The sequence below is a fragment of the Peromyscus leucopus genome, chromosome 8b (assembly GCF_004664715.2).
Source record: "Peromyscus leucopus breed LL Stock chromosome 8b, UCI_PerLeu_2.1, whole genome shotgun sequence".
Classification (NCBI taxonomy): Eukaryota; Metazoa; Chordata; class Mammalia; order Rodentia; family Cricetidae; genus Peromyscus; species Peromyscus leucopus.
In genome coordinates this window covers 82,723,948-82,739,593 of record NC_051086.1, presented here as the reverse complement: position 1 = coordinate 82,739,593, position 15,646 = coordinate 82,723,948, and the positions used below count along the sequence as shown (strand labels likewise).

General features: G+C 48.2%; 1 protein-coding gene across 4 annotated transcripts in view; it reads left to right on the top strand.

Annotated features, from left to right (window-relative positions):
- Positions 1-15,646, top strand: part of Arsg (arylsulfatase G) — a 134,003-nt gene that overhangs the window by 102,670 nt on the left and 15,687 nt on the right. For all 4 annotated transcript variants that reach the window (XM_028865251.2, XM_028865252.2, XM_037201123.1 and 1 more), the window contains one exon: positions 7,185-7,293. In XM_028865251.2, coding sequence (XP_028721084.1) covers positions 7,185-7,293 — 109 coding nt within the window. The remainder of the gene's footprint in view (positions 1-7,184; positions 7,294-15,646) is intronic.

Sequence of the window (15,646 nt, the reverse complement as noted above, 5' to 3'; positions counted from 1 at the left end):
AAACCACGTGCTCTCTCCCAGAGCCCCCCTCCTCATCTTCCCTCTCCTTTCTTGGCCGGTCCATCCAGCTCAGCTGATGGGATGAGGCAGCGTCTCCTGGAGTCATCTTTTCACCCTGTGCTAGAGTGAGGATGCTCTACTTGGCATGGTTCCTGCCATCTTGGGATGAGGAGAAACTGAACAGGGTTATTGCGTGTGTACAAATCAGGCTCACCTTCTTCCAAAGAAATAGAACATGATTGCAAGTCCCTCCTGTCCCCAGGCTCCAGCCACCTGCCTGTGCAAGAAGTCTGCCTCCTAGCCAGCCTATCACATCTCTTTCCCCACTCTGGACCTGGCTCACACCAGGGTCAGAATCTACACCTTGTCTCCCCCACCCCATCTGACTGCTCCTCTGTCTGGAAAATCTTCCCTTGTTTTATTTGAAGAGCAGAAGTGTTCCTTTCTCTCCCTTGGTGATGAGAAAACATTCTGTGAACTTGGCATCATCTGCACTTCTAAGAGACCTTCCTTTCTGTAATCTGACCCTATCAGGCTGTTGCATAACCTCTCCACTGGGACACAGATCTCTCGGCATCTTGGGCCTCCTGTCCAGTTGTGGGAATAAAGAGAAGGTGGGGGGAAGGTCAGAGATGCTGCGTGCAAGTTGATAGCGTTTGGTAGCGGCTGGGGCTGGCTAGGACAGGGCTTGCGGTAAGAACTCCGTGGAAGTTGAAGTCTGTCTTTTTCCAGCCTTTGGACACTGGCTTGGTAGAATGTTCCTGTCACCACACTTCAAGCCACCCCAGGCCAGCCACAGTTCTGGGTCCCACCGAAGCCTGGCTTCTCTGTGCTTTTAGGAAACTAGTAGTCTGTGGCTATTCTTGGCAAGGGTGTGTATTTATATTTAGGAAGGAAGCTTGCTTCTCCCGAAGGTTATATAGGATGTCCTTCAGTGGACTTTTCCAGGATTTCACATGGAAATGCCAGTGTAGGAGAAGCAAGTCAGATAAAGGAGTGTACACACACAGCTGTCGGCTGCAGGCAGAGATCTGGCAAACTGGCCTTGTCCATGCCGCTCAAAATTATTTCAGGAGGAGACTGTCAGCTGTCCCGGCCCCTCGGAGGACTGCTGCGTTCGTGTACCAGGCACCAGGCAGGGCCCCTGGTGGTGTTTTCCATGAGTCTTTCGGTCGCCCACATCTGTGGCGGGTGCTGGGCCCAAGTACCTCACTTTGAACTTCATATTCATGATCTTATGTCACTGTTCCCACGGCCCTGTCAGGGAAGGACAGCCATTTTCCACTTCATGGCTGAGAGATGGAGACTGAGGGAGGTTATGAATTCTGCCCAAGACTGTCTGGTTAAAGGAGTGGTTCTGGAATTAGGACCTGGATCTGTTGGGTTCTGAAGGTGTCCTTCCTTCCAGTCCCCCTGTTCATACTTCTCAAACTCTGCTTCTCAGACCATTGCTGGCATTAGAATCCTCCATTTGATTTTCTGGGGAAAGACCCAGGAATCGAAATTTTTGGGGGAAAAAAAAAACTTTTATATTTCAAGTGTGTGTGTGTGTGTGTGTGTGTGTGTGTACGCGCGCGCGCATGCATATGCCTGTAGTACTATGGTGCACAGGTAGAAGTCATAACTTGCAGGAGGCAGTTCTTGCCTTCCACCATATGGGGATTGAACTCAGGTCCTTAGACTTGGCTGCAAACGCCTTTAGCCATTGAGCCAGCTCTCCAGCCTCTGTGTGGAAATCTTCTGAGCTGGCACAGCACATGCGTGTCAGTGTCAGCCTTCAGGAGTTGGTTCTTTCCTTCCACCATGTGGGTCCCAGGGATAGGACTCGGGCCATCAGGATTGTGGGCATGCACCCCTAACCACTGAGCCACCTCCCTGGTTCAGGAATCCAGTTGTCCATGAGCTCCTCCTGTCTGGCGATGCTCTTGTATAAAGAGGTTGGCACACCTCTCGCCGAGCCGCTTCCCTCTCTGACTCAGTGAGACATGGCACTTGGGCCCTTTGCCGAGAAAGCCTGCTTGTTGCTATTTCCAGGCGTAGGCCTCGGGGTGGGGGGTGGGTGCAGGGGGTGGTATTGGTCGACTTGCCCCTGCCGTGATACATCTCGGAATGCCACTTCACTTCTGAGGCCAGGGAGGAAAGAACAAGAAAGCAAATTTATGAATCATGGTTCTGTTTATGTTTTGGTTGCTGAGGCTAAATATTTATTGCTTTAAGTAAGAGGTTCTGCTTTAATTAGAGTCGTAACTAACCACAAATGCATCGACATGCATCGTCGGGGCCGTAGACAAGCATCTCTGGACAGGAAGCCAAATACAGCTCAGACTTTTAATGTACCAGGGCCATGGATCAAAGTGGGAAAGCTTACCGAAATGAACAAATAGCTTTGCAAATCGAAAAGTATGTAGAAGTTTAAGCTAGGGACTTGGCTGTTTTTCTTGCTGTGACTTCTCGGGTGATATCTGTGATGCTATGGCAGAAGGGGTAAAGGTGTGGTCAGCTGAGAGCCTGTGATTAAAAAGCACACAGGTTGGGGAGACGGCTCGGGTAGCAAGGTGCTTGCCTTGCAAACAAAGACCTGGGTGATCTCTAGAACGCTGTGTGTGATGCTTCACGCTTGGAATCCCAGAGCTCGGGAGGCAGAGACAAGTGGACCCCTGAAGCTTGTTGCCCCTCCATGTTACCTAATAACGGAGTTCCAGGTCAAGCGAGAGACCCTGTCTCAGGTTGACAGGGTCCGAGGAAAGTACCCAAGGTTGACCTTTAGCTGCTAATCACCTCTTAAAGGCTTTATGATTGAGCCAGTGGGGAGGCAGAGGGAGGTCATCTGACCTGGGTCTTCAAACCTAATGAGTTGGCTGCTGTGTGGTTAAAACAAAGGCTGTTCTGGGAGAATCGGAGGTCTTCCGGCATTCCCTTCCATCATTTCTAAGCTGGGCATGTGGCTATTGGATGGGGTGTGGGAACCAGAAAGCCAGCCAGCTCTTCCAGAAGCGGCAGGGAAGTGTGAGGCTATGACTCACTCAGAACACGGAGGCCTCTGGGCATGAGGAGCAGGTGCGAGGGGCTGATGCAGAACATGGTGCCCCCTCTTCCACATGGTCAAGCCAGCTGACTGGTCACAGATCACGTGCCAGGGTGGCCCTGTCCTGGAAACCACAACAGAGAAAGGAAGATGTCTCAAAGAGTGGAGGGTTTGCAGACAGAGGCAAAGCCTGGACGGTGACCGTACCTTCTGACTCCTGGAAGATTAAATTAGGTAAGCAGAGTGAAGTCCCAGCTAGGGCTTCCTCTCTTCCTGGCCATAATCTTAGGCCAATCAAAGCCAGCAGCTCGGCCTCCTGTGCTTCTGCCACAGCCTAACAGTCTTAGCTTCCTGACAATTCCCAGGTCCCCAGGGTGATCAGGAAACGGTCCAGGTGTTACTAATTAGTCGGATGTGCAAAGGGGAGAAATGGGTCATAGGTCAAGTCTACTGAAGGATTAATTAATTTTTTTTTTTTTTTTTTTTTTTTGAGAAAGTGTTTCACTCTGTAGCCCAGTCTGGGCTCGAATCCACCATTCCCAGGCTGGCCTCAAACTAGAAGTGATCCCCATGTCTCAGATTCCCAAATGCTAGGCTTACAGGCACGGTCCATTGTGCCTGGTATACTCTCTCTCCTTTATTTTGAAATTACATCTTCTAAAGGAGAGACGGCTGCTTAGCTTCCGTGGGCTTCAAAAAAACAAACCAAAACCAAAAGTTGATCTCTGGCCTCACGCCCATACTTGAGTACGGGCACCTATACCCCCACACCCACCCCGCCACATGAACACTGACATACAGACACAAAAGAGCACACAAGCTGCATTTGACTTCGAAGGGCGTTGTGTCTGACTCTGTCTAGTCTGGGAATGAGTCCTGTCCACGTTACGTTACTGGGAGAGCTTTCTATATAAATAATTGATGTGCCACCTCCCCATCCCCCCACACCCCCGTCAGGCCAGCTAATCACGGCCTCTAGGGAAGGGTTTCACCATGGTGTTTTTACCCGCCTGTGACTCTGACATACATTCAGGATGAGGACTGCTACGCTAGAAGATTTCATCAGTGAGGGTCCTGACTGTGTAACTGGATCTGGATTTTCTAACTACTTAAACTAAGCCAGGGCTGGTGGCACATTCCTGTTATCCTAGCCACTCAGGAAGCTGAGGCAGGAGATTTGACAAATTGAGGGTAGCCTGGGCAGCGTAGTGAATTCAAGGCTAGTCCAGGCAGTTTTGTGAGACCTTGTTTCAAAAATAAAAATTAAAAGAAGGGGTAGGAGTTGCAGATATAGCTCAAACTCAGAGGTAGAACATTTCCCTAGCATAGGGAAGGCCCCGAATTCAGACCTCGGTCCTGGAAATATTGCTTAATCTCTTTGAGCTTTTCCCTTTTTTTCCATAGAAAAAAATGGGGATCACAGTGTGTAGTGCAAAAGATTTTCATACAATGGCTGGTAGGATGGCTCAACAGACAAAGATGTTTGTAGCCAAGCCTAAACACTTAGCTTCATCCTCAGGACACACATGGTTTAAAAATAGAACCAACTCCCAAAAGTGGTCCTTTGGCCTCCACATGCATACCTTGGTGTGAGCATACACACATACACACACAAATACATGTGCAAAAATTGTCATCCAAATTCAATGAAATAATGTAGGAAAGCACTTAGCCACATGCTTATGAAACTTAGTTTGTTACTAGGTAAAGGCTCCATTAATAGACAATGTTATTGTCCGCATGTTATTATTAACTTGTAATGAGGAATAAGATAGCTGCCTAGAGGCAGTTATTCTGGACTCTGTCCTTGCTAGTACAGATAAACCACAAAAAAACCAGTCTGATAAGCACACATGGCTGACAATTGCACCCCACCCCTCGGAAGGCCAAAGGAAGATGCTGGGGAGACCTTTCTCCACTCCTAGCAGGGCTGGTGAGAAACTGGGGTTTGGAGCAGAGTTATGTCCATGTTGTGGGGTGGTAAATATTTAGTTTTGTAAGTGTTTGCCCAAACACAGGATTCAAGCTAAGTCCCTTTGCAAACAAGGACTGTGGAACTGGGATCCTATACATGGCTGGAATAAGTGATCATGACTCTCAGGTAAAATTAGAACCTCAGGAACAGCTGGATTAGCTGAGCACCCCCACCCACATGGTCATGTTGAGGGGCCTTTATGGGCCAGTCCTCTCTCCCAGTTGCTGTACTTTGCACGTGGGTTGTCCTCTGTGTTGACAGACACGTTTACTGCCGGCACAGTTCCTTCTAAGCCCTCCAGCTTCTGACCCTTTGCTGAAAGAGGACAGGCATGATGAGTGTTTCCACTGAGAAACCTCTGGAGAAGGTCAGCCACCCTCAGAAGAGCTGCCCACGGGATCCCCGCAAACAGGTGTCCCTTTGTTTACCACAGAGCTGAGCAACAGCTCCTGCCTTCTGGTTGGAGATAATGATTTACTTCTTGGATCCAACGCCTTGGCCTTGTTTGAGCATCTGGCCTCAAAGGTTAAGTAGGGCCCTTTGAATGTCATGCATCATGGGCTGTAAATAAAAGGGCCCCATCTTTCCACCCACTCATACCAAAAGTGTCCGTGCAAATGCTCCTTCCAGGGCTGGAAAGACCCGCAGATTTCCCAGCACATGTCTGTGCTCAGACTCTTTCCTGTTTGGCCTTAAGCTAAGCGTGCCGTGCATCCTGAACCCACGTGGAAACACGTTCTGTGCTCTGCCCCAGTTCTGGGTTTTCTATTCCACGTGCGTGAATAATTGGAATGGCCTTGTCCTTTCTGTGTTTTGGGGAGAGAAGACTTTGGTGGAAAGTGTGCACTGGAGGAATACTGGATGAGATCAAAGAACTTTTCAGTCTGTAGGGACTGAATTTAGTTGGTTTCTCGATCGCAACACATTAAATGTAAACAGCCCATAGGGTAGGAGCTCTTTTGTGTACCGTTTCTTCTCTCAGCACTTGGGGGACTCCAGAGCTCCTTGTGTGCTGGTCCCAGGAATTTGGAGCACTTCCGGGCTGGTGCACTGAGCCAGGGACATCAAAGGTTCTGTTTGTGGCCGCCGTGAGAGTACAGAGGGAGGAAGCCTTCATCTTGGTCGCCTTGCCTCCCCACCCATGATTGCTTTTATTATTTACACCAGCCAAACTTGGGGAAGTTGCATGACCACAGTGTGTGTGAGCCACATACAGCATTTGCCTTGGAAGAACTTCTTACACGCGAACCTTGTGGAATCCCTGGCCTCTGGCTCAACTGGGGATGAGGGTGGGGTGTGTGTGTGTGTGTGTGTGTGTGTGTGTGTGTGTAGGAGTGGCGGAGTCCGTCATGGTTAATTCAACGCAGCATGTGTATTCAGGATGTTTTCTTAAAACATGACCTCATCTCTTCCAGCCCACGGGCTGTCATTATATTGGTGGTCACTTTTGACTTGGCTACAAAAATAATGCCTCCCATTACTAATGTGAAAGTTCATAGATTGCACACAGGATATTCTTACCTCCCCCCAAGAGGCAAGCACTCGGAAAGATGACCGATACCGCCTCATCAGAACGACTCATTAATTCGAGGAAAAACAAAGCAAAACAAAATAAATCCATGCGAGATCAGTCAGGCACTGGGTAGATTGAACATCTGAGGAAGCCCCCTCTTCCAAAGAATTGTAGTTTTTAATTTCATTATCTTTTGGTACTAGAGATTAAACCGAGGGCTCCATTTGTACTGGGTAGATGTGAACAACTTGGAGGGGTCTGTTCTCTCTCTCTTTTCATCAGACAGGCACATAATCAACTGAGGCACAAATTCATTTATTCCACAAAGATTCTTTAAGCACCTAGGATGTCTTGAGTCTCATAGTGCAGGGACAGACACATGAGAAGTAAAGAATAAAACAGTTTAAAGTGGGGATGTCACGAGAGGAATTGATAAAATTAACAGAGGGCTCTGTTTATGTATGTTAAGTCCGGTGAAATCAAAGCATGTACCGAAAGCTGTTAACAGTTGGGGGACTGGGTAGTAAAATATTTTTTTTTAAAAGAAAGTCATTTCTTTGTTGAAATATTGGACACTCCTAGAGAGGAACTGTTCTCCCACAGGCCAGCTCTTAGCTGAAAAAGAAGGTCGGAGTCACTGATGTTCATGAAGCAACTGCTTCTTCTCACAGGCGGAAGTGCAGCCAAGCAGACCACCTGGGAAGGGGGCCATCGTGTCCCAGCACTGGCTTACTGGCCTGGCAGAGTCCCAGCCAATGTCACGAGCACTGCCTTGTTAAGGTAGGAGATCTGAATGACCTTTGGCTGTGGGGGTTCGGAGCCGGAGTTAATGTGGATACACGGGAGGCTGGAGATCTTGGCAAACTCATTGCTCTTTGGTTACCTGCACTAGCCAGGAATTCTACATATGCCCGAGCTCTGATGGCAGCAGTGTGGATTTGCCTATAAAGCAATTCCATATGGCAAAGAAGGCTGCAGAGGTCCTGAACTCCCCTGCCCGGGGGTGGGGGGGGGACGGGGGACGGGGGACAATACTTGAGTAAACAAGGGACCTTGCTGGTCCCTAACCCTCGGCATTAGTTCTTGGCAGTGTGTACTACAGAGAAGAGCAGGCAAAAAATGGCAGCCAGAGTGAAGTGCCAGGAAACTCTAATTATTCATCCCTGGCATTAGGGTAGATGTCCTAGGTGTCTGGGAGAAACCTGCATATCACTGGTGATCAAATGGCCCTAAGAAAGAAGTACAGACTTCTGAATGCCCTGGAGGCCAGGAAAGAGACAGATGGCCCCAGTGGATGAAGAGGGAAAGAATCCTTGGATGAGGATGTCATCCAGCCTTGGGCAATGCAGCCTCCAGTGGCAGAGTCTCTAGGAACATCTCTTGTCAGGAGCACTGTATATACGACATCTCTCCCAGGTGTTAAAGCAAATAGACAAGGCCGGTTTCTTGGCAGAAAATCTGGCTGTGATGATCTCTGGAAATGTTGCCATGGGAACTAAGGAACCCTGACTTATAGCTGGTACCCCTCACTAAGTCATTTAAAAAGTATTTGTTTATTTATATATTTAGGGTATGTGTGCATGTGGTGTGTGTGTGTGTGTGTGTGTGTGTGTGTGTGTGTGTGTGTGTGTGTTATACATGCATGCGTGTAGAGAGGCCAGAGGTCATCACTGGAATTGTTTTTCTGTAACCATCCACCTTGTGTTTTATTCTATGACTTTATTTAATTTTTAAGATTTGCATGTGTGAGAGTCCTCTGACTACATACATTTTATGTTTGCCATCTACATACGGTGTTGTGGAGGCCAGAACTGGAACTAGAGTTACGGACAGTTGTGACCCATTGTGTGGGTGCTGGGAACCAAACACAGGTCCTCACCTTTCTCTTTAAGACAGAGTCTCACTATGATCTGGGGTTTCAGTGATTTGGTTAGGCTACCTGGCCAGCACGCCCCAGGGACGCTTCTGTCTTTGCCTTAACCCATCACTGAGATGACAGTGCATGCTGCCATACCCAACTTTCTACATGGGTCCTGGGGATCGAACCCGGGTCTTCACGCTTGTGTGGCAAGCACTTTACCAACTGAACTATCTCCCAAGCCCAACTCCTTGCTAATTCAGATGGGTCATTCCCGTCTGGTTCTACCCTGTATTCACCAACACAGCAGAGGCACCACCGAAGTTCTTACTCATGTGCTCGGGACAATACTGTTTGCCTAGCTGAAAGGTTCTTTGGCACCAACCTGATAGGCTCTGGCAGGAGAACAGAGCCAGCCAGAGGAAAGCAGACATTACCAGCACCCTCCAACATCTCCAGACCCAGCGGAGAGGAAGGGCTGAAACCGAAGCCAAGGGCAGGAGGGGTGGGCAGTTCTGACAGCCACAGAAATGGGCGAGTAGGCATCACCCCTGCCAGCCCTCAGATCCCTCAGGGGCTGTGGGTCATCCCTGTGCTATCAGGAGGGGGCATTGTGCAGTTTGAGGGAACCAGCAGGCGTGACAACAACCACACTGTTTGGAATCCATGATGTCAGGCTGGCTGGATGAAGGCCAGGAGGTCTGCTTTTATAGATGTGGCTTGGGTGGACCCAGGTTGCTTATCAAGGGGTGGGGGCGAGTGCTGGGCTGCCCATGTGCAAATAGCTCCATAGACTCTTCAAGGCTTGGCTTTTCCCTGCTGAAGCATAAGCAGTGGCCTCTTCTCTGAGGACTGTGTTTGTACCTGCCATCAGCGATGGCACCACAATAAGCTATTGTCTCATTGATAGTCAGACAATGACCGAGGGCATAGTTGGGTGACTAAAGAGAGTTCTTGGTGTAGAGAGCATTTTCCTGAGGGCCTTTTTATCAGAAGAAAGTAGAGCATGTCAGCCCCTCTTGGGATGTCTTTGGTGTGAAGTTAGTCTGAATGGCAGCCAGGGTTTCTCCTCTTCTTCTCCCATGTCAATCCACGCAGGGGACTGGGTGGGGCTTCTTACTGCCTTTTTCCTGGGGCTCCCTCAAGTCAGGACCCAGGGGAACATGATTTTGATCCATGTTCTAGAACGGAGTGCTCGCACTTCATTTCGTGGTAGCCCCGGCTTGTTACCCATGTTAGTACTTTATGCTTGGAGGAGAGGGGCCTTCTACAGCATCGGTAACTTCTTTGTGGCCAGAGTTCCTTCAGCTTCTATTCAAATGCCCCAAAAGATTAGGGCATCTTAAAGTAGTCAAGTTAATGTACATATGTACATAATGTACATAAAGACAGAAGTTTTAAAAAGAGCATTCTGGGAGATATGTGTGGGAAGTGCCAAGATGGCGTTGCTTACAGAGGTGCCTGCTGCTAAGCCTGGTGAACTGAGTTCCATCCCGGTTCTCACAGGGTGGTAAGAGAGAGCTGACTCCTGGAAGTTGTCTTCTGACCTCCACATGTGCACGCAGCACCAGTGTGCCCCCCCATACACACAATAAACAAACAGACATAATAAAATTCAATTTAAAAAGAATATGCTGCGGGGAGGGGTGCTGGAGAGATGGCTCAGAGGTTAAGAGCATTGGCTGCTCTTCCAGTGTGGTCCTGAGTTCAATTCCCAGCCACCACATGGCTGCTCACAGCCACCTATAGTAGGATCTGATGCCCTCTTCTGGCATAAGATTGTACATGCAGACAGAGCACTCATACACATTAAAAGAAAGGAAGGAAGGAAGGAAGGAAGGAAGGAAGGAAGGAAGGAAGGAAGGAAGGAAGGAAGGAAGGAAGGAAGGAAGGAAGGAAAAGAATGGGCTGGAGGCATTTAGCATGAAGCTCATTGGCTATTTTTTAGAGAAACCCAGTGTTAATAGTTGGATGTATGCCTTACTGGTATAAAATTATTTAAGAAAGATCTTGCACATGACTGCCCCTCAAAGCCTGAAACCATTATTACCAAATAGAGACAATCCATTATTTAACAAACTTTTTATTGCTGGTTCCAACTATGGGTGAAACATTGCTCTGGATATTAGGGAGGTAGTCATGAACAAATCAGCTTGGAAGGTATTGATTTTGAGAGGTCAACTTACCTTCAGAAGAATGGCTTTGTGGACAAAGTCGAAAAGTTGTGATAATTTTACCCTACAATTCTAGTGAAGTGCTTCTCAAATTTAACATTGCGTATATTTTGAGCCAGATAATTCTTTGCTCAAAGTGGGGGGTGGGGTCTGTCCTGTGCGTGGTGGGATGTTCAGCAGAATGCCAGGCCTCTTCCTGGTAACTGTTTGTGACAACCAAAGTGTCTCCAGGCAGTACCACATGTCCCCTGGAAGGACAAAAACAAACAAACAAACAAAACAAACAAACAAACAAAAAACACTAGTTGAGAACCACAACTTTAGTAAAATTTCTCTTAGTCTTATGGAATAAAGTGAAGGTTCTGCTCTGTGCCTGAGATGGGCATCTCCATCCCTGTTCTGGATGGAGGACCACACCTGCTTCTGTGCCTGAGATGGGCATCTCCATCCCTGTTCTGGATGGAGGACCACTCCTGTCAAGAACAAGGGCAAGCAAGAGTTGGCTGGACTGATAAGAAGTTCTTGCAACAATCTCATTGGGAAATCGGCTGGAGCTGCAGAGAAGGCCCAAGCTACCCCAGGGGGCCCTGCTGATACTAGTAAGACAGTGGTTCTAAGGAAGAAGGGAAGCTCAGCAGATCCCGTCTTGTCTGTAGGCATAGAATTGGGTCCAGATGCAGAAGCTGTGAAGTCCTTGTTTACAGCATGTCCTGTGGTCTGTATGATACATCCTGGGTGGTACCCAGCCATGCATCCCCTCTCAAGGCCATCTGCTCTCTCCTGGGTCTGGCAGTGGTGAGAGTTTAGGGAGATGGGCCAAGGTCTCTCTCCTGCCCCCTGAGATGCTGTCCAGAAGAGACACTTGTCATTTGTTGATATCCTCTGATGCTCTAGGACCCCGGCTTTCTCTGAAGTAGGTGCTTTTGGGGCCAGGCTTGCCTCTAAGAGAGACTCAAGAGTGGGGAGATCCTGGGACGGGCTGCCAGTCAAATGTGAACACAGGCTAGCCCCCGAAGTCTCTGCAGGGTGACTAAGTCCAGGAAGGGGTGGAGACCCAGCTTTTCCAGGGATAATGAGAGGGAATAACAATGCTGAAAGAAAATTACAATTAAATGCTAAAAAAGAGCCTGTTTCTGTGTCCTAGGGACGGTTCACCCTCCACTGGAGGTGGTTCTGTTCTCATCTCTTCTATTCTTGGCGCCTTTCCGTACTTGCCTCCTTCACTCCCGGGGAGAGAGGAGATGAGAGTGACTCCTTTATCCTGGTCCAAGTATCCCCAGGCCTTCCCTGACACCCCGCTTCTCTGTTTCCATCTTTGGGTCAGATTTCCCCCAGTTCAGTTGCCCTCAGCTTCTAGGGAACCCTCCTTCCTGCCCTCTCTCAGTTCCCACCCACCCGACCTTAGTGCCCAGGGCTATTCTACCAGAAGAAACCCCCACCCCCACCCCGTGTGACCCTTCAGCTCCCTCCCTGCTGGCATAGCTTGGGGTCCAGCAGACAGAGCCCTTCCATACCCTCATCATCACCACCCAGTCTCTACTCCCTTTGATACCTCGCTTGGATAAGAACACCAACTGGTTGGATGGGATAGTGCGAGCCTATGGTCCTAGCTACTTGGGAGGAGCGAGAACAGTTGCTTGAACTTAGAAATCCAAAGCAGCCTGGACAACACAGAGAGAGATCTTATCTTAAAATCAATGTACAGGAACACATGTCTCTCCCATGAACAAGCTTTCGAGAAATATGGAAAAGAAAATAGTTTTGTCACAATGGAAGAATGTGGAAGGTGTCACCCTGCCTGCCCCCAGGCTAGCCCTTTGCTCAGTGTGCAAAGCTGTCTGTCTCAGCCCTCTCCTTTCACGAGTGGGCACTGCCTTCCTTTCTGACTATCAGAGGGTCTATGGAAGTGTTGCTTTGGGGGGGGGGGCAGAAACCCACTTATACACCAGGCCCATGAAGCACAGTGCCAGAGCCCATGAAATGTTTACATGATGCAGCTCAGTTGGTAGAGTGCTTGCCTAGCATGCACAAAGCCCAGGGTTTGATCCCCAACACACAGGATGTGGAAACACATGCCTGTAACCCCAGCACTCTAGAGGTCAGCCTTGGACAAACGGCGGTCTTGTCTTAAAAAAAGAAAAATTACTCGGGGCTAGGGAGATTTCTCGGTGGGTAGGAATATTTATACAGCACAGGACCTGAGTTTGAGCCCCCAGAACCCACATAAAAACCCTGAAATAGCCGAATGCATGCCTATAATCCCAATGTTCTAGGGGATGGAGATAGCAGTATCCCTGAGGCTTGTCGGCTGCCAGCCCATGTCCAGATTCAGCAACAGACCCTGTCTCAGGTGAATAAGGTGGAGAGTGACAGAGCAGGACACATGACATCCTCTTCTGCATCCTGGTGCATGTGCCGAATGCACACCTGCACATAAATGTACATATATACATGCCCACTCTCGCACACGTGCAAAACAAAGAAGAAAGGAAAAGAAAAATACTTTGAAGTGGAATAAAATGGTTTGTATCTGTTTGTCTTTATAGCAATAGTTGTAAAATGTCATTTCTTTCTTTCTTTAGACTTTTTAAAATTCTGTGTGTGTATGGGGGGGGGGTGTGCACCTGAGTGCAGGTGCTCACAGAGGCTGGAGTTACAGGAAATTGTGGGCTGCCTGATGTGGGTGCTGGGAATCGAACTCAGGCCCTCTGCAGGAACTAAGCCACCTTTCTAGCCCGTCTTTTGTAATAGAGGAAGAAACCCATGAAAGCCAAAATGCCCACCCAGGTCAGAACACAGCTCTGACAGGAAACCCAGCACCAGAATGAACATGCTGGACGTGCAGTATTGGGTTTGGCAGGTTTGGAGTTCGACTTTTTTTTTTTTTTTTCTATTTCTTCAAGATTTCAAAGACTTCCAGAACCTGTTTCTTGGATTAAGACTGAGATCTGGAGGGCCACCAGCAGCCTCAGTAAGACAGACCTGGCCTCCAGGTTCACACACAGGAAAGCCCAGTCTTGGGTCTGTGTGTTCCAGGGGGCATTTACTCTCCCACTGCCAATCTCGGGGCTGGGCTTCTGCCGTTCTTAGATGAACGACTTTCTGACAGCCCAGGCATGCCCAGGCTGGACTGGGCTACCTTCAGCAGTGTGAGTCACCAGACCTGTTGAAGAAGTTTTCTTTGTGGGTGAAAGTTCTCTTTGAGTTCTGGGTAGACTAGAAACCTCCGAAGGACATGCCAGACACTCTGGGATTCCTTGCGTGTTAGATTTAGATTAGTGCTGTGTAGTCAGGATGCCAAACCTCATGATACAGAGGAGGAAAAAGACAGAAAAAAAGAAAGTGTGTAATTCATTCTGAAAGTTTAATTCAGAGTCTGTGTCCCTGGCTTGCTGGTTTGACCTGTCTGTGACGCTGATGTCTCTTAAGATGAAAAAGAAAGCCTACAGTCCACTTCAAATTTATGTGAGTGTATGTGTGTGTGAGCATATGTGAATGTATGAGTGTGTGTTTGTGAGTGTATATGTATAAGTGTGTGTGAGTATATGTGTGTGAGCATATGTTTGAGTGTATGAGTGTGTGTGAGAGAGAGTATGTGTGTGAGAGCATATGTGAGTGTATGAGTGTGTATGTAGCATGAATCTTAAAGGGTCTTATTAATAAAATCAAACCTGAGCCAGGTATTGGGGTGAACAATAACCACCTGGCCAACTTCTCAGCTGATCTTGTCTCCTCAGACTGGAAGCCTCTGTGTCCTCATCCAGAATGGCTCTCAGCTGAACTGCTGCTCAAAAGCCTGAAAGCTTAACCAGCCAAATGCTTCTAGTTTCTGGTCCTCACGCCTTATATACCTTTCTGCTTTCTACCACCACTCCCTGGGATTAAAGGCGTGATGAGTTACCATGCCTGTCTGTATCCTTGAACACATGGATTTCTGCCTCTGGAATGCTAGGATTAAAGGCGTGTGCTATCACTGCCTATCCTAAGTATCTAGTGGCTTTTCTGTTCTCTGACCCCAGATAGGTTTATTAGGGTACACAATATTTTGGGGAACACAATACCACCACATGTTTATGTGTGTTTGTGAGTATATTATGTATAAGTGTGTGTGAGAGTATGTGTGTGAGCATATGTTTGAGTGTATGAGTGTATGTGTGTGTAAGTGTGTGTGAGTGTGTGTGTGAGCATATGTGAGTGTATGAGTGTGTGTGTTTGTGAGTGTATGTGTGTGAGTGTGTTGAGTATGTGTGTATGAGCATATGAGTGTATGAGTGTATGTGTGTATGAGTGAGTGTGTGAGCATATGTGAGTGTATGAATGTGCGTGTGTAAGTCTGTGTGTGAGTGAGTGTATGTGTGTGAGAGCATATGTGTGAATGTATGAATGTGCGTGTGCAAGTGTGTGTGTGAGTGTGTGTGAGAGCATATGTGCGTGTATGAGTGTGCGTGTTTGTGAGTGTATGTGTGTATGTATGTGAGTGTATGTGTGTGAGTGTGTTGAGTATATGTGTGTGTGAGCATATGAGTGTATGAGTGTGTGTTTGTGAGTTTATAAGTGTGTGAGTGTATGTGTGTGAGCATATGTGTGAGCATATGTGTGAGTGTATGAGTGTGTGTGTTAGTGTGTGTGTGAGTGAGTGTATGTGTGTGAGAGCATATGTGCGTGTATGAGTGTGCGTGTGTGTGCGCGCATGCACGTGCATGTGCACATGTGTATGGAGGCCAGAGGACAACCTCCGCTGTTGTTCCTCAGGCACTGGCCTGAAACTCAACACTTAGGCTGGACTGACTGGCCAGTGAGACCCAGGGATCCACCCATCTCCACCTCCCCAGTGCTAGGAAGATCCTGCTGCCCTGATTTTTGTAACATGGGTTCTGGGAACTAAACACAGGTCTTCACACTTGCAAGGCAAGCACTTTAAAGGCTGAGCTATTTCCCCAGTCCACTTCAAAATCTAACGTGTGTGTGTGTGTGTGTGTGTGTGTGTGTGTGTGTGTGTGTGTGTTGGTCAAGAACATTTGCTGAGCAATCAAGAAGACTGGGCTTTAGATCCCAGCACCCCCATAACAAGCTGGATGCCCCACGAATGCCTATAACCCCA